The 18,900-nt window shown below is 39.5% G+C and overlaps 2 protein-coding genes across 3 annotated transcripts in view; one reads left to right on the forward strand and one right to left on the reverse strand.

The window, feature by feature from the left end:
* LOC134219162 (uncharacterized) overlaps positions 1-8,446 on the forward strand; it is a 22,148-nt gene extending 13,702 nt beyond the window's left edge. Inside the window, exon 2 of the mRNA XM_062697864.1 lies at positions 6,087-8,446. Within this exon, the coding sequence (XP_062553848.1) occupies positions 6,087-8,178 (2,092 nt within the window). The 3' untranslated portion in view covers positions 8,179-8,446. The remainder of the gene's footprint in view (positions 1-6,086) is intronic.
* Positions 1-18,900, reverse strand: part of LOC134220218 (cardioacceleratory peptide receptor-like) — a 365,520-nt gene that overhangs the window by 76,804 nt on the left and 269,816 nt on the right. The window lies entirely within an intron of this gene.

Raw genomic sequence — 18,900 nt, forward strand, 5'->3', positions numbered from 1 at the left:
TTCCTGGAGATATTCAGAAAAAGAATTATCTGGAGAATTTTCGGAGGTGATGTCTTGGAGAAAAATCTGAAGGAATTTCCGAAGGAATATTTTAACGAATTACTGAAGGAATATTCGAAAGAATTCCTGAAGAAATATCATAAAAAAAACCTGGAGGAATGTCGAAACTTCTTGGAATATCCGAAGGAGTTCTAGAACGAATATCTGAACGAATTCCTGGTGGAATAACCGAAGGAATTCCTGGAGGAATGTCCAGAGGAATTCCTGAAAGAATATCCGGAAGAATAGCCGGAAGAACTCCTTGACGAATATCCGGAGAAAATATATGATCAAGGAGTTCCTCCACCTATGCTTCCGGAGATTCCTTCAGGAATTCCTCTGACATTCGGTAAAGAGTATCTGAAAGTAACTATCCGAAAATACTCCAGGAAAAATATCACGAGAAATTTCCGAAAGAATATCCGGAAGAATTCCTGAAGGAATATCCAGGGGACTTTCTAAAGGAATTTCCAAATGAATTCCTGGAGGAATATCCGCAAGGCTTCCTGGAGGAATATCCAAAATGATATATGGAGGAATATTAGAAGGAATTCAACGAAGAATATCTGGAAAAATATCCGAAAAAATATCTAGAGGAATATTCGGAGGAATATCTGGATGAATTCCTGAGGAATTTCCGGAATAATTCCTGGAGGGATATCTGAAGGAATTATTATTTATTATTTTCAGACTAAGGCCGGTGTGGCCCTGCTGCTATAAAGTCTTCTCCATTTAGCTCGGTCAGATGGTTGCAATTCGCCAACCCGCGCAGTCTGCGGAGGGGTCGCAAATCGTCCTCCACCTGATCCAGTCCACCTTCCCCCATAGCACCTCGCCTTCTTGTTCCCGTGCGTCGGATCGTTGTCGAGAACCATTTTCACCGAATTACTGTTCGACATTCTGGATACGATGCCCGGCCCACCGCAGTCTTCCGATTTTCATGATGTGAACGATGGATGGTTCACCAACAGCTGATGCAACTCGTGGTTCGTCGCCTCCTCCAAGTACCGTCCGCCATATCCATCCTAACCATAGATGGTACACCAACACTTTCCTTTCGAAAACTCCCAATGGGCGTTGGTCCTCCACGAGCATCGTCTAGGTCTCATTGACTCCAGCGGGGACTACCGGTCTTACTCAGCGTTTTATAGGGCGTCAGTTTGGTACGGCGGCGAACTCTATTCGATCAGAGTGTCTTGCGGAGTCCAAAGTAATGCGATTTCCAGCCACTATGTGTCTCCGAATTTCTCTGCTGGTATCGTTATCGGCGGTCACCTGTGGGCCCAAGTACACGAATTCTTCAACCACCTCGATTTCGTCACCACCAGTAGAAACTCGTGGTGGGTGAAACCTAATGACCTCGCTTGAGCCTCTTCCTATCATGTCCTTCGTCTTCGACGTGTTGATGACTAGTCCAATCCGGCAACCTTTCAGTCTGATGTTAGGCTTCCCCATCCTCTCAAAGTTATGTACCCTTGATATCAATGTCGGCAGCGAAACCGAAATAACTGGACGGACTTCATTGAAAATCGTACCACTCGTGTCAAACTCACCCGCTATTATTACTCCCTCCAAAGCGATGTTGAATAGCGAACACGAATAACCATCACCTTGCCGTAACTCTGTACGCGTTTCGAAGGGACTCGAGAATACCCCTGAAACTCGAATTACGCATATCACCCGATCCATCGTCGCCTTGATCAACCGTATTAGTTTATCCGGAAATCCGTTTTCGTGCATTAGCTGCCATAGCTGGTCCCGATCAGTTATTATCATAACTACGGCTTTGAAGTGTTGATAAATAGATGATGTATGGGCACGTTGTTTTTTTTATCTTTCATTGTTGGAAGGCTCATTTGCCAGTGAAGCGTTACGGAGCCGAAATCAGGTTTAACAATACATTTCTTGATTCTTATACATAGTATTAGTTTTGAGGGGAACCGAAAGACTCGCTTGGTTTAGTCCCGAACGAGGGAATACAATAATACAGTAGGAAGGAAAGGAGAGGATTTAAAGGTGCCAAATATATTACGATACTGATATTCACTGAAAGTTGACATTCCTCGCATTTTTGCATCTGTAACGGGACAAACAAACTTTTTTTTGGAAGACAACGACAAGAGGAGGACATACGGAAGGGATTAACGACAGACATGGAAATGTACAACAAGAGGAAGACAATCGATATGGGGTACGACAGACAAGAGAATGGGCAGGACAATGATTACAGTTTTACATCAGCAACTTTCAAAATTGGTGGACCAGGGACATGTACTCTAGACTCAAGGCCGACAACACTTCCCTAATAGGCTTTGGTTGTTTTCCTCGGACCCGGAGATGTTCAGTTAACAGATCTGGGCCACGATGCTCCTCGCACTGAGTGGGCACGTTGCCAGTATTCATGCGGCATTTCTGCAAATACCTGACGTATGGCGAACACCTGGTCTGTGGTAGAGCAGTTCGACCCCATAAATCCTGCCTAATTACTGTCCCACGAACTCTCTTGCAATTGGTGTTCCCAGTCGGCAAGTGGCTAAAATTTGAAAGAGTACCTTATGTAGGCATAATAAATAAATAAACAAATAAATTTTGTAGATGGGACACACGACACCTTCCATCCACTCCTGCGAGCCAGAACCTCATCCCCTCCCAAACCTTGGTAAATCACCCAGTGCAGCGCTCTAGCCAGTGCCTCACCACCGTGTTTAAACAGCTCTCCTGGTAGTTTGGTCAACGCCAGGGGCTTTGTTGTTTTTCACAATGACCCTATTGATCTCTGCTAAGGAATATCCATACGAATTCCCTAGGAGAATATCAGGAAAAACTCCTGGAGGAATATCCGAAGGAATTCCTGATTCCTTCATTGTACTTCCTAAAGCATTATCCGGGAGAAATTCTTGGAGAATATTTTAGAAGGAGTTCCTTAAAGCAGAATATTCGGAAATGAATATCTAAAAGAATATTCTAAGAAAGTCCTGGAGGAGTATCTGGAAGAATGCCTGGAGGTATATCCGAAAGATTCCTTGAGGAATATCAGGAGGAATAAACAGAACAATTCCTGTACGAATATCCGGACGTATTCCTGGTATAGATGGGCGCTCCGCTCAGGAGCTTATTTGTCTTATTTGTCTTAATTGTCTTATTTGTCTTTATTTATTCATTTTGTACTTATTTGTCTTATTTGTCTTATTTGTCTTATTTGGTCTTATTTGTCTTATTTGTCTTATTTGTCTTATTTGTCTTATTTGTCTTTATTTGTCTTATTTGTCTTATTTGTCTTATTTGTCTTATTTGGTTCTTATTTGTCTTCTATTTGTCTTTTGTATTTACATCCTTTCGTCATCAGCACCAATGATCATCAATCCTGCTTTTTATCTGATATTTTCCAATGTTGTTCCAAAAAGAGCACTTTGTATTTTCCGGTTATTTCTGCATCAGGCTTCGGTGTTTGTTTATTTTTGTTATCTCTCCCCATTCCGGCGTGATTGGTCGACGCTTTGCTGTTTTCTCTCTCGCCGATCCGCTGCTCGAAGGTGATCAGTTTCTTTTTCTTCATTGTTGCCAGTCCATTTTTTAATCCCGTTTTACTGCAAATTCTCAAAAAATGTTAACTGAACAATGATAAAATAATGTATTGGCGACATCTGGATTGTTATTTGCTAGATTTCCTACTCATATGGGACAAATCAAGCTTTCCTATTCTGGAATAAAGGGCCGAATGTCGCAAGAGAGGATTCACTGGGATCACCTCAGCACGATAAGAAAACAATGCGAACTTACATTCCGAGGGCAGTGACAAACTGCAAAAGAAATCCTTTTGCTTATCACATTTACTTAAAATAGGGGAAGCCAAAGAAGAGAATTCTCTCTTTGCGACATCTCGACATACCATATGGAGTTTGAAATACGCGGTTCAGTGGGCAGTATACTTAAGCATATGTAAAGAAGCTATAGGATCACTCCACTCCGAATTGAGGTGATGTATGTATGCGTGTGTGTGTACAAAAATTTAGGAAAGGTTATGTAGGAGACACACGACCGCTTTAGCAACGTAAACTACAGTGAAAGAAAAGTTGGTGCATTTCAATTTAAAATGCCATCAGAGTTATTATGGAAGGGCAAGTACGGTCAGACTCTCAAATGTTGATATCAAAGAAAAACGTCGTGTATTTGAGTATTTTAGATATGTAACAAGCATAAGAGATGCAAGAAACTTGTTATTAAAATACTATGCGAATTTAACATGTTAAACATTTTCTCCGTGGCATGGCAGCTAGTTTGAAATTCGCTACTAAGTGGTTCACTATTGGAAAATTTTTTACCCTATGTCGTGTCAAATCAAATTTTCGTGTTTCTACTTTTTCTTTAAATTTTTTGGGCAACACCTAAATGCTAATGCCAATGCTAAAAATTTTTGGGGTGGCACTAATGTAGTACCACTTTTATTCATTGACTAGCATTAGCATTAGATTGACAATTCACTTTTAAATTCATGTAAAGGTGGTACCTGAAGTATGAGATGTAGCATCACTTTCATCCGTTACACACAGATATTGATTGGGTCCTAATTCACTATCTCTTTAGATGGAAGCAATGCAATCTCCAATAGTCGAGGTCTGTCCTGGCCACGTCCTTGCAAAAGCTGAGGAAGGGGAAGGATTGTTATTTGGACACCTACTTAAGAAAGATGCACTCTACGACCTCTTATAGTGTGGAAGGTTATAGCAGTAGGAATCATTTTTTGGTAGAACGTGAAACACAGAAAGAACTAAGATCGAAATACAAAGTAGGGAAGGGACGGACCTGAAATTGAACCCATGACCTCTTGCTTGTAAGGCAGAAGCGGTAGCCACTGGACCACTGAGCTCGTCAACCACTTTTATTCATTCACTATGTATAATTCAATAATAGATAATACCCCAAAAGTAGGCAAATACTGCGCTATGTAGTGGATACATGAACGGGATTGATTGGTTCTGAAATTTTGACTGGATATGGAAGATTTAAATTTTCCAATAGTTCATCGTTGATCATTAACAGTTTTAATGGATTTGACAAATTGCTGGAGAGTTTTTGAACATATTGACCAGGAAAACTTGAAAATCCATCGAAAGATAAATACGCTATTAGCGTTTGAAGTCTCTTCTAATTTCGTGACGGTCTCAAGTTTGGACATTTTCGTTTTATACCCTGAATCTGTTTCTTCCCCTTAGATGTAGTTTACGTCAAAATGTGAGACACACTTTTCTGAAATTTTCCTTATCCAATTTCAACAAGTTGCATTCGATGCGGAATGCTGCCAAATTCTTCGCTATTGAAAATTTGCTCAATCGGCCATTGTGTTCCGGAGTTATTAAAAAAATATAGTTTTTTTCTTCATTTCTCCTTGTAATTTTTTTTATAAATCGATTTTATTTTCAAAAACTGCTGTAATGCATTCTAATGAATGCAAATAAATGTGAATTGATGGAAATAACTTAATCTATCTCCCCAAAGTGCAATGTTAACCTCTCTTATGTGCTTTTAACCTCACGTTACATTTTATAATGCACGAGAAAGTCACCATCGTCGCTAGGTGGTTTATTCTAGGTTTATTAATTTAAAACGAAGTGCACCAATTACTTTTATCGATTGCTTCCAACGAGTATTGAACAAATTCATGCAGATTCGTGGTAGTGGAACAACCCTAGAAGAAACCGTGTTGAGTAGATGTGATTCTGTTTTAAAACGCCTGAACACTGATATAACGCGGTCTCTTTTGCTAAATATGATTTGTAGGCTTTACGAGTCTATCTTAGTGACTACGTCCAAGCTGAGTGGCATCTGGTGCAACTCCATCTGCAGTTCCTCTTGAATTTTTGATCTTTCATATATTCTTTGTATTGTCTAATTTAAGTCACAAGAAGACACCATAGCTAGAAAAATTAGGCTTTTTTTTATTTTTCAATGCATACAATGTTCTAATTGTTCTTGTTATAAAATATATGCGAGATTAACTCAAAATTACAAAGTTCTAATAAAACTAATTGTTCTTTATCTACTTGCAGATTGTTTTTCCTCTTACTCATCCTGGCAGCCAGTTCCGACGGCATCACAATAGAATGTAGGGGCAGCAACTATTATAATGACAACAATTGTACTTTCAACGGAGTTTATGTAACTGATTTGTCGACAGAAATCTATTTTCAGTCCAGCTACTACACTCGCTACAACTTCCACTTCACCAACTCTGTGCTGAAGGAAGTTCCGAAAAGGATATTCGAAACATTCTCCACTGTTCAGACGTTGTATTTGTCCGATTGCAGCATAGAAACACTAAGCCGCTACACGTTTGAACGGGCGAGCTCCATGGTGTGGCTGAACATGTCTGCAAATATGCTTTCTGAACTAAATAATTTAGTATTCAGTGGTGCAAAGCAATTAAGCTTACTGGATCTGAGTGGAAACAATATATCAAACATTGAAGAAAAGGCATTTTATAATTTGGGACAGCTAACAACACTGTTACTTAATGGAAACAAACTAAAATCGTTTGCAGACTCTGTTTTTTCTCACTTACCAGCACTGATGAAGTTATATGTGGCAAGGAATGAATTAGAAAACCTGCAAAGTGGACTGTTCCAGTTTAATCCGTCGTTGATTGTTTTATTTCTGCAGAGTAATAATTTGGTATCCTTAGATAAAAACTTGTTCAACGGAATCAGTAATATGGAGTATTTATGGCTAAGAAGTAATAGTCTAACAAGCTTCGAGTTTGATGACTTGAAAGTGAAAAGAATTAATATTGCCAACAATCAATTGAAGAAATTGAAGCTGAACTCGGCAACAGAATATTTAATTGCATATAACAACTCTATTTCGGAAGTCACGGCAGATAACTTTGCAGAACTTAACCTGAATAGTCTGGATCTGTCTTGGAATAATCTTACTTCTATGAATGGAATAGACCAAATTAGCAGCTTGACAATTCTTGATTTATCGCACAACAAAATCGGTGCACTGAATCTTACAAGCTTCGCCGATCTGAAAAATCTCGTTGATCTGAATCTGGAGGACACTGCAATCAATAATCTACAACATGGCACATTTTCTCAACTCATAGTTCTAAAGCGCTTGGATATTTCCTACAACAAGCTGAGCCGCATTGATTTCGACATTTTCACATCATCAAGAGAAATGGAGGACATATTCATCGATGGGAATAGACTTAAAGACGTAAATTTTCTAGAAATCAACACAATATTTCCTAATCTGAAAACAATCAGCATCGCAGACAATAATTGGAACTGCACTTTCCTGACGCGAATGATACGAGGTTTAAACACTCTTAACATCACGGTTGGTGGATCTAAAAGTGAAAAACTGGTTTCTGACAAAACTAACGTGAAGGGAATCTACTGCAGTGATAGCACGAACCCACTCGCAGAATGGAACGTGACTGTCAAACATTTGGACAAATATCTGAACGAATCTGTTCCGATTCCAGATTCCTCGGAGATTAGGCAAATCATGCAAAATGCAATTGATGACATCAGTAAGTTCAGTGACCAGCGAGAGGCTATTGCAAACAAATCCAATCATATTGAAGCGGAGATTTTTGACCTGACGAAAAAACTTATGTCATTTGAAAACGATATTTATCAGGTTAAAAAATCGATTCTGGATGTGAAGATAGCCCAACTGACAAATGCAACCAACGTAACTTCCCAAGTTTCCAACGATCTGAGGAAAATGATGCAGGAGTTGAATGATCTAACACTTTCAAAGTTAAAGCAAACCAAAGAAGAGCTAGAATTTAAGCTCTATCAGCAGTCGTTTAAAAACGACAAACTGGAGGAGAAAATCTCCGATACGACGGGAAAACTTCAAACGCTTTCCAAACAAATCGATCAAAACCGGGCCTCTACGTTTTTAAGCCACAACACCATGGAACTGAGAGCACCGTCAACGTCCGGAGACACGGCCTCATCCGGAACCGGGTCCGTGCAGATAATGATGGTTATGGCGCTGATTCTGCTGATTGCTCTGCTGACAATGGCGGTGCTGGCAGCTTATCGAAATCGTTTGCCGTTCAGTAGGAAGCGCGGCGAACGCTATGGAACGTCGAACACGCTGGCCACTATAGTGGACGATATTTAAATAGGCGGCACTTAGAGATAAGAACCGAATATTTCTTCCCGTAAGAGGAACGATAATTTGAATCATAAGAAATAATATTCGAAATACTTGAGCTCCACTAAAATATAGTGTGATATAAATGTGTATGAAGTTGCGAACTGAGTTTTGTTTGTATTCATGATCTTCTTACATCTAGAGAATAAATATTTTTTGAAGTTATTTCTCATTAACAAGCAAAGCAACTAACACAGAAAATCACAAAATAAACGAAAAACCCTTCAAAATGTAACCCCTTGTAACATTTATTTCCCTAGATGTTTTTATAGTTTTATATGGGTAATGAAGATAATGAATTCTAAATATTCGACATTTTTCTTAAGTTCTTCCGTTACTAACCCCCCTTTTAAAAACGAAATTAAAAATGTTTTTAGCTGTAACTTTTTGATTTTATAACTTTGTTTTCGCAACTTTCACCAAAAGAGGCAGAATAAATTCAAGTTTCAGGAGCTTTATGGATTTCTAGGGTTGGCCACTTGGGTCCGAAGTTATCCCAGATTTAAAATGGCTTTTTGCCATTTTTCAAAACGCATACTTCGGAAATAATACACATGAAACGTCACATAAACTATTTAAAAATTCATCAGGAATTTGATTGGTTCAAAATATGGCCTGTATTCCGAATTTCAGGCGAATCAAGATCAATGGAGCCTATTTTGATAGTTTCTAAAGAATTAGAACAAGCTCCGGAATTTTCTGGAATGGTACTTCCGAGGAAAATGGCGCTTTGTTATCATGTATACAGCCTTGCTTGCGTCAGTTGTTTTTAATTTCTTTTTACTTGCATCAGTTGAAACTTCATGATTTTGCAAAAGAAGATCAATGGAGCTCATTTTGGAAGAATTTGTACAAGTTGAACATGTTCCGGGATCTTCAGGTTTCCTAATGCTCCTCGAGGAAATGACCATTTTTGATCAGTTATAAAATTTCATAAAACTTCATGATTCTGCAAAACAAGATTGATTCGTATACTAAGTTTTGGACAACTAACTTAGACATGTTCTGAAACCTTCCGGGGAAAATGGTCATTTACAGAACCTTGCATGTGTCATCTCAAAATTCATGATTTTGTAAAACTGGATTGATTTAGCTCATTCGGGGGATTTTGAGCAAGTTAGAAATGGCTTTGAATCTTCTAGAATTCTGATCCTCCAAGAAAAATGCCCATTTCTATTAGGTGTAAAACTTCGCTAGTGACTTTTCATACTTCATGATTTTACAAAGCTGATTTTACTGATTCGATCATTTCCAAATCCTCACTTGCGACATTTCAGTCTTCATGATTGGTTGGTCATGTTTCGAAATCACCCGAAAGTCTGAATCATCAACAAAATAACCTATGGTGTTACCTCAGTAGCATAGCAATCCGTTGAAGTCCTGGTAAAAATGACAAAAAATAAATGTTATGACATATTTTTCAAATTTTGTTAAATGGTTTGTTACGAGGCACGTATACCTATTTGAAAATCCGTTTACTCAATTTGCAATTTTGCAACAAGTCAAACTTCATATATTTGCATACAAAAAAATAAGCAAAATGATTATGTTCTACTCGATGTAAAATTGGTTTAATAACTGTTGCAATAATAACCCATTTCTACAAAGAATTTGTTCCCTACTTGGGAGCATGTTCAATATATGCAATAATCCTCAATTTGAATTTTATTGATCTTACATATTTTGAATGCAGAACATGCAGTTTTACATATCGTAGGCTGAGGTTTGATAAATAATAGCCATTTTTCCCGGGGGCACCATTCCATAAGATTCCGAAACATGTCCAACTAGTTCAGAAACCCTCAAAATGAGTTCCATCGATCTTGTTTTGTAAAATTGTGAAGGTGGAAGTGTCGCAAGCGATGCTTTATAGATGATCAAAAATTGCCATTTTCCCCGGGGGCACCATTCCGGAACATGTTCAACCTGCCCAAAACTTTCAGAATGAGCTCCATTGATCTTGTTTTGCAAAGCCATGAAGTTTGAGATGTCGCCAGCTAGGATTTATAACTGATAGAAAATAGTCTTTTTTACCGGCGGACCAGGTATCCGAGCCGTCGAATGACTGACTTTGGTGCAAAAATAGAAATGTCCCCTTCTACAAGTTCCCCAGGAACAATCCGTAGGTCCCGGAACCGGTCAAAGTCGTCAATGGACTATTTTATATTCATACCTCGCTTCCTGATTGAAGTCCACCATCCCTTCTACAGGTTCCCCTGGGGCACCTCAGCGACATCATGATCCGTATTTTTGGTTGATTTTTCATTCTTGACATATTAGAAAACTTCTGGAATGTTATCATAATGGAAGATCGGTCAAAAAGCTTGAATAAAATGAATTTGGGACCTGGTCCCTTTTAAGACTATCGATTGGTACCGGTTTTAAACAAATGGCCATAACTCACTTGATTCTGGTCCAAGTTCGAATTTGAACATATGGTTCCAATCAAAAAGAGTCCTACTTTATTTGTGGTTTTGTTGGAAATAACAGATCAATTAGATCAAAATTACACAATTTTTAACAATTCATTAAAATTCATTCAGTGAGTTTAACTAATAGATGGATGTTTGAGTTTCTAGATGTCACATCGATCTGTCGAAATGGCGCACGCCACACATCAAATACATCAATGCACGCGCCTGCGTGGCTGCGACAATACAAGTGTTATTCATTATCTAAATCAACAATCTGTTTTATATCTAACAGAGCTATCTAGATATGCATAATATTGTTTCATAGTAATTTCTCCTTTTTTAAAAATGGCTCATTCTTCAACTTTGATTGATGAGATAAGTGTGTTATTTTTTCTGCTTGAAGTTAAATGCATAGCAAAAATTCCTTTGGAATACTCCCAACTTGTTATCAATTTGTTCTTGATCGAAATTTTGTCCCTTTCGACATTTAGCCTTTTTCGACCTTTTGTCCCTTTCGACCATCTGTACCTTTCGACCTTTTGTCCTTTCGACCTTCTGTCCCTTTCGATTTTTTTGTCTTATCGACCTTTTGTTTTTTGACCTTTTGTCCTTTCGACCTTTTGTCATATATTCATTTTGAACATCCCCTTTATGGTAAGACGGTATAATGCGCCCCACCTGGCATAAACGCCCCACCCTGATTTCTAGAAAACTATAACTAACTTATTGTAAAAATCAGTTGGTACCATTAAATATTTGTAAAATTATTATACTATATGAATGTGGAAGAATTTTTGTATTGCATAATGAAAATAATAACAAAATACAAAAAGTTACAGTTTTGTTGTAACTTTCAATGTTTATTTGCTCAAAATTCTTGAGCGACACTAGCATACTGTCCGCAAAACTTGCACTGGAAATCAGTTGGACAACAAAATAACTTTTCTCAGTGGTTAATCTTCTTCTTCTATATACATAAAAATGAATTTCTGTCTGTCTGAACCGTATAGACTCCGAAATTACTGAACCCATCGGCGTGAAAATTTGTATGCAGAGGTTTTTGGGGGCAGGGAAGTTTCTTAAGATGGTTCGAGACCCCTCCTCCTTTTGGAAAGCGGTGCTCCCATACAAATGAAACAGAAATTTCTGCATAACACGAGAACTAATCAGAGAAGAAATCAATTTTAGGCGAAACGAAGTTCGTCGGGTCTGCTAGTATGATATAAAATTGCTTCCATCTTCAAAAATGTAACATTTTTTAAAAATTTATTTCATTGGTCCAAACATAAGTCGAGCACATTAGGATTTGTAACCTTTTTTATTACTTACTTGATACTTGATGGGATACAGCTCTTCAATGAACCTACGCCGAACGGTGCAGGTATTCTTCTTCACTGGACTCTATCCTGGATCAATCGCTTCCAGTCGCCCTGAACATTGAGCGCCCTCAGGTCCTCTTCAACTGTAAAAAGTCATCGTGTACGCGGACTTCCACAATGCCTGCGGCCTCTACCGGGTTCTCTACTAAATATTATCCTCGTTTGACGTTCTTCTGGCATACGAACAACATGTCCAGCTCACCGTAGGCTGCCGTGTTGTGGTGCTGTTGAACCCACGTTGATTGCCAGCGTATTGATCGTAATCCCGATAATATCGATATCGTCCGTAACTCCCAGGAGCATATGCGATCTTGTGATAATGGTACCGCTTCTTTGCACACCACCCAGTAAACACAAGATCGTATATCATAGCGAATAAGTGTACAAAGTGGAGGCCATATACATACATTTTGCCAGTCAAATGGAGGAATGCGCCTATATCGCCTCCACCATGAATACTTATTCGCTAGCATATGCGACTTTGTGTTGGCTGGGCAGCTCTCCTACTCGCTCCCTCGAGCGCTATATTGCACAGTAGATTTGAGAGTGCATCACCCTGCTTTAATCCATCTAAGGTAACAAATAACGTCGATATTTCATCCGCAACCCTTACGCTTGATTTCGATCCGTCCAACGTTATACGAATCCGCCGTATCAGTTTCGCCGGAAAACCATGTTCTGGCATAATTTTCCATAATTCATTCCGTTTCACCGAATCGTACGCCGCCTTGAAATCAATAAACAGATGATGTGTCCCTCACGAAAACCTGCTTGATATTCGCCGATGAAGGACTCTTCAAGCGGTCACAACCTGTTGAACAGAATACGGGACATAATTATGGGGCAGAACTTCATAAAGCTGCTCACTGCCATGTTTGAGAAGTTCAGCCGGGAGCTGGTCCTTTCCCGCAGCCTTATTGTTTCTCAGCTCTTTAACAGCTTTTTTAACCTCATCTAGTGTAGGCAACTCCACAGCTTGTCCATCGTCGCTAATATTTATTCTGTTCACCGATGCACCGTCACTTCCACTATTCAACAAAGTCTCGAAGGGTTGCTTCCACCTGGTAGCCACTTCGGTTGTATCTGTCAGCAAATTCCCTTGTTGGTCGTTGCACATGACGGGAGATGGCGCTGACTTTCTCCTCACGCCATTGACAGTCTCATAAAACCTCCGCATATCATTCTGCTCCATTTTTTCCTACGCCTCGCTAATTATTTGTTCTTCATCCTCTATGGATTCGGTTTTCGGCTGCTCTTGCTTCCTCTATTCGATCGGGTACCCGACACCAGCATCCGGCTTCTGGCAACGCTCTTCTCGTCTGTCACTCTATGAAACTCCACATCGAACCAACCCGTCCTGGATCGCCTCTGTGCAGTGCGTACCACTTTTCGTGCTGTTGTGCTCACCGCTCCATGGATCGACTCCCATAGGTCGTTGAAGTTGTCGCTAACGTTGATTACACTGATCTGGCGAGCTTCTGGCAGTACTCAGCTGATACTCCTACCGCCGACAATCGCTGGATATTGTAACGCATCGATCGCTGTGATCTTTCGTTCGATACAGTTGACAACCGTGATCGAATTTTACTGACAACGAGGTAGTGATTAGAGTCAATGTTCGGACCTCTGAATGTTCGTACATCGATAACATCCGAGAAATGGCGCCCATTCACCAGAACATGGTCTATCTGGTTGCAAGTTTCACCATTTGGGTGTCTCCAGGTGTGCTTTCGGATGTTCTTTCGTGCAAAGTAGATGCTTCTGATGGCCATCCCTCTGGCAGCAGCGAAATTTACAGCCCGTAGGCCAATGGCATTGGTAGCGGAGTGAAGGCTCTCCCTACCAATTATGGGACGGAAAAAGTCCTATCTACCGACCTGAGCGTTAGCGTCTCCGATAACAATTTTCACGTCATGCTTTGGGCACTCTCCAAGACATTCATAAACCGTGTCCCTCACGTCGCCGGATTTATCGTTTGTCGGTACGTGATTGTAATTGAAGAATTTTACCTGTATCCACCTCAAAATACAAATTCGTTCGCTAAAATAGGCTTCCACCACATCTATCCACATCTACCAACTCCATGCTCTGCTTTTCCGTCGCCGCTGTGATAGATGTTATATTTGAATGCAGTGTTGGTCGTGGGGTCCACGGCTTGGAATTCACATTCTCCGGATATAGGCCATCGGACTTCTTGAATAGTGACCACGTTCACTCCAACCATAGTCCAATCATAGTCATTATTTCGTTGCCGGGTCGGTTACCAAAAATACCGTTTTCTTCCGACTTTTTGTTTGACTTCTTTGTTGACGACTTTTCAAATAAGCTTTATTACGTGTTCTCTGTTATATTTTTATATGGCTACTCACAGGCTATGCGTAAGCGACTTTTTGGACTACCAAATAACATAAAGATTGCATAAATACCGTTGAAAAGTAAAAAGTTATCAGTTATCTTAGTTATCTTAGCATATTATACCGTCTTACCTTATGTATGCGCAAAGCCCATGCAAAAAACTCACTCATTTTTTTGGCAATTGTCTTTTGCCGATTTACTCACAACAAGTTCCATTCGACGCGTAAGCCTGTCCCATTGTTTCTTATTGAAAATTGGCCGGATCGGACTAATGGGCTGTAAAGTTATGGCTGTGTGGCCCTAAATGGCCGGAACAAAGTTATGACAGCGACTCTCCGTGGATGCGTGTGCACGCCGCGGAGGTCTGACTAGAAGAGAGGAAAGTCATGGCTTGCTGTTCGCCAATTGACACGCTAATGTGTGAATCTATTAACACACGCTGAAGGCATTTTACTCAAACCCCACATTTCCCTTCTTCTCTCATTAAAAACGCAAAAAAAAATCTTCTAGCATAGGGTGCAATGCTTGTTTTTCTCCTGGATTTTTTAAGTGAGAAGAAGGTGAACATCGGTTGCAATTGAGCAACCGCATAACTCCATTGAAAACTACACACCAAAATAAATTTGACTCAACATCATGGTTTTAATACCAGAAAAATAATTCAGAGTGGGGCCGTGAGTCACGAAAGATGAAACTTGATTCATACTTTCGTTGGATGATTAGAGAACAACAAATTTACGATGTCAATGGCCTTCTTTTCTTTGTCAAATACAATGACAATTTCCTCCAAAAACATTCCAAATCTTACCCAAATGCAATCCAAAGCTAAGCGGTGTTGAACTTCATTACTTATAAGATTTGAGAACAACCTTATAAAGTTGAAAAAATCCATTCTTATCCAAATTCAATCGAAAGCAAATCCAATGCAAATTCAATCCAAATTTAATTCAAATCCAATTTAAATCCAATCCAATCTAATCCAATCCAAACTCAATCCAATTCCAAATTTAAATCCGATCCAATTCTAATCCAAATTCAAACGAAATCCAATACAAAGCCAATCCAAATCCATTTCGAATCCAATCCAAATCAAATCCAAATTCGTACATTTAATCCAACTTTTCGTTTCGCGTATAGTACACCATTAACTATTTGACATCAACTAGTACTGCTAGCCAAAAACTCCAAACTAATCTTTCGCATAAGAAATTCGAACTTTGAAACTGAACTGTAGTTTGAACTTTGAAGAAATTCGAACCGAATAGCTTTGTAAAATCTGGCAAACTTATTAGTCCTTATAAGTCCAAAATATCTGATGCTACAGGTAATCCCACTATGGCTACTAAGCTACTAAGTCAGTACATTCCAAAATAAATTTCTAGATAATATATTTGGCTTTCAGAACAGTTTCGAACAATACAGCATTGAATATTTCTCCATTTCTCTCAGATTTCGTTATATCATAGCTCAAGTGGTAGTCTCATATACGTCGCCAAGTGGCTTCATGAAATCCAAACTCGTTTTAATCAAAATCAATGCTTGCAGTACTTTAAGTGTTGTAGCTTAGCTTAGCTAAACTTAGACTGACTGTACATAGCAATGGTTGCTACTCCGTGATTTTTTTCCATGTTCGTTTATTTGGTAGGCTCAGGCGTGTATAACACTTTACGGAGCCATGGTTCTTTGTGATATATACAATCAATATCATTTTATTATACAGTTAATAAGAGAGGGGAAGGAGCCAGCGTACTCGTGGTGACTCGAGGTTAGTTTACAATGTTTAAGGATGGACGGGGCTTAGGATTTGGGATAAGGAAATTTCAGCTTCTCATCCGGGCATTTGGCGTCAGTGACGATGTGGCGTGTCGTCATGCTCGAGGAATGGTTCGACTGGGAGCATCTTCCGGATGGCAAGAGCTCTACGGAGCTCTACGGAACAAAAAGGCAGAGACTAAACAAAAAAAAACACTTTAAAGAAAGAAGAAAAAAAAACAAAATATTAAATTTTGATGTCAGAAGCACAAAGAAAACTATAAATGGCCTGCATATAGACAACATCACGATCTCCCAAAACACCTCTTATCTCCCTGAAGGGTTGTTTACCTCGGACCACAAGGGTATCCAATAATTGCTCTCTGGAGGCGTCATTTTCCGAGCATGACCAAACTACGTGATCGATGTCATCATAACCGGCTCCGCACCTACATAAGTTGCTATCGACAAGGTTTATTCTGTACAGATGTGCGTTTAGTGAATAGTGATTGGACATAAGTCTCGACATCACGCGAATGAAGCCTCGACTTAAGTCCTCACCTCTGAACCACGCTCGCCCAGAAACTTTTGGAGCTATGGAAAATAGCCACCGTCCAAGTTCATTGTGTGTCCAATTCCTTTGCCAACTTTGAAGAGTACTCTGACGGACTAATGGGAAAAACTCGTTGCTCGAGAATTGTCTATCATAAACCTCATACTCCGTGATTGATCGGAGCTGGTGCGAATTTCACTTCAATCCAAGTGAATAGTGGTTGGGATTTACCATCTATTCTCGAAGTGCACGTTCCAGCAGCTCTCAATTGTTGATCAATAACGGCGCCGGCCAAGTCCTTACAGTCAGTTGGGAAAGGAAGGGAAGGTTAGTGTGTGGTTATTGTTGCTACTAGAGACCGAGAATACCTCTGCATCTCCACAATTACCACGGGAAGGGAAGGTTAGTTGGGTGGGGTAATCAGAAACATAGATCGAGATTCACCATGGAAAGCGATGTGATCTATGCAACTTCTATTTTATCAATTAGTTGGGATATTTTTATATACAACAGTATTAACATTTTCTTATCAGATCTTATAGAATACGTGTTGAATTGTTTATCCATGGTGAGAATAAACAATCCACTCAAAGTGAGCGATTGTTCATTTAAATGTGGACTAAAACGTCAACGCCATCATTATTGTTTGAATGAGAGGATATGCAATGTTTACTGCGAAGTGGCGACAATGTAACAATGAAACTATTTTAGATATTTGAAACTAAGCGAAAAAAATCGACAAAACTAACCCAAGCAACTCCATCGGATTATTAATTCTGTTACAACTGTTTCTGTGAGCAGTCGAAATTAGAAGGTGCTGGACACAAGCCATCAAATAACCGTTTCAAATTTATCGGGAAAAAATCAGCTTAAAGCCTTACATGCAATGCTTCTGCTAATGGAAATAATGTCCCGCGCTATTTATAACTTTATCAATCAATAATGACAAAACGAAGGCGGTATTTGCGATGGTATTGTAGTGAATGTAATTTGGAACCTAATAGCACTCGAAGATTGGACAAATACTCATTCATATTATTTTAAAAATAGATTTGAAGGTCTTGAGAGAAGTCCACCGATTATTGTTTCCGTGCCAATTGTTTTATTTGAAGTTATAATTCTCGCGAGAGTTAGAGAAAGCAGTACGTAACTGCTGTACGTAAACGACATCAAATATGATTAATTTTCGTTTTCAAAAATTGTAATTTATTGAATTTCCTTTACAGTTTTATCGTATGGGTTAATCATTTTGATGAGACCAAAAAAAAAACTTCATATTTCCTGTGGAGAACAAAAAAGGGCGAAACGACAATTGATGTGTGTTTTCAAAAACAATGTTTAAAGGAACAAAGCAGCTACAGGAGCATTCTCCTTGTGAATCAGAAGATTCAAGATTAACATAAAAAGGAGAATAACAAAGACAAAAGAAATACACAAGAAGAAAGCAAGAAATAATATGAAAATATGAAAATAATACTTAACAAACTTCCGCTGGTATGAAACATCGGACGACGCCCCCACGCAACCAATCGAACCTTCACTTTGAAGCGGGACCCTTTTTCGATCAACAGGATCGCCCTCAGAATCGAATCTATAAACTTCAAACACCAATATTTTCATACCTGAACCTGGAAGGCCAACAAATCACACACACGCGCATCCGAAGAGCACGGTTGCACTTTTTCCACGCGAACTGCAACCGAAAAAAAAAAATACACCACCGAAAACGCGTCGCACCGTAAAAATCACTCGCACTAGGATCCCGGGGCCACAACCAGCCGAAATAAACAGAAAGCGCTGTATAAAATTCGTTTTCAGAAACGCCTTAAAGTTTTGTAACCCACAAACCATTTCCACCGATCTTCCAGACGCGCATTGTAATTTTGCAAACCACAAACCAATTTCTTACAAGGCAAGGCTTTGATGTTCTTCAAACCACAAACCATTTTTCCAGTGATCTTTCAGATGCGCTACCACAAACCATTTTTCAACGGTCTTCGAGACGCGTCTTGTGATTTTGCAAACCACAAACCATTTTCCGACGGTCTTCGAGACGCGTCTTGTGATTTAGCAGACTACAAACCATTTCCCGACGGTCTTCGAGGCGCGTCTTGTGATTTAGCAAACCACAAACCATTTTTCGACGGTCTTCGAGACGCGTCTTGTGATTTAGCAAACCACAAACCATTTTCTGACGGTCTTCGAGACGCGTCTTGTGATTTAGCAAACCACAAAC

Source organism: Armigeres subalbatus, chromosome 3, assembly GCF_024139115.2.
Source record: "Armigeres subalbatus isolate Guangzhou_Male chromosome 3, GZ_Asu_2, whole genome shotgun sequence".
Lineage (NCBI taxonomy): Eukaryota > Metazoa > Arthropoda > Insecta > Diptera > Culicidae > Armigeres > Armigeres subalbatus.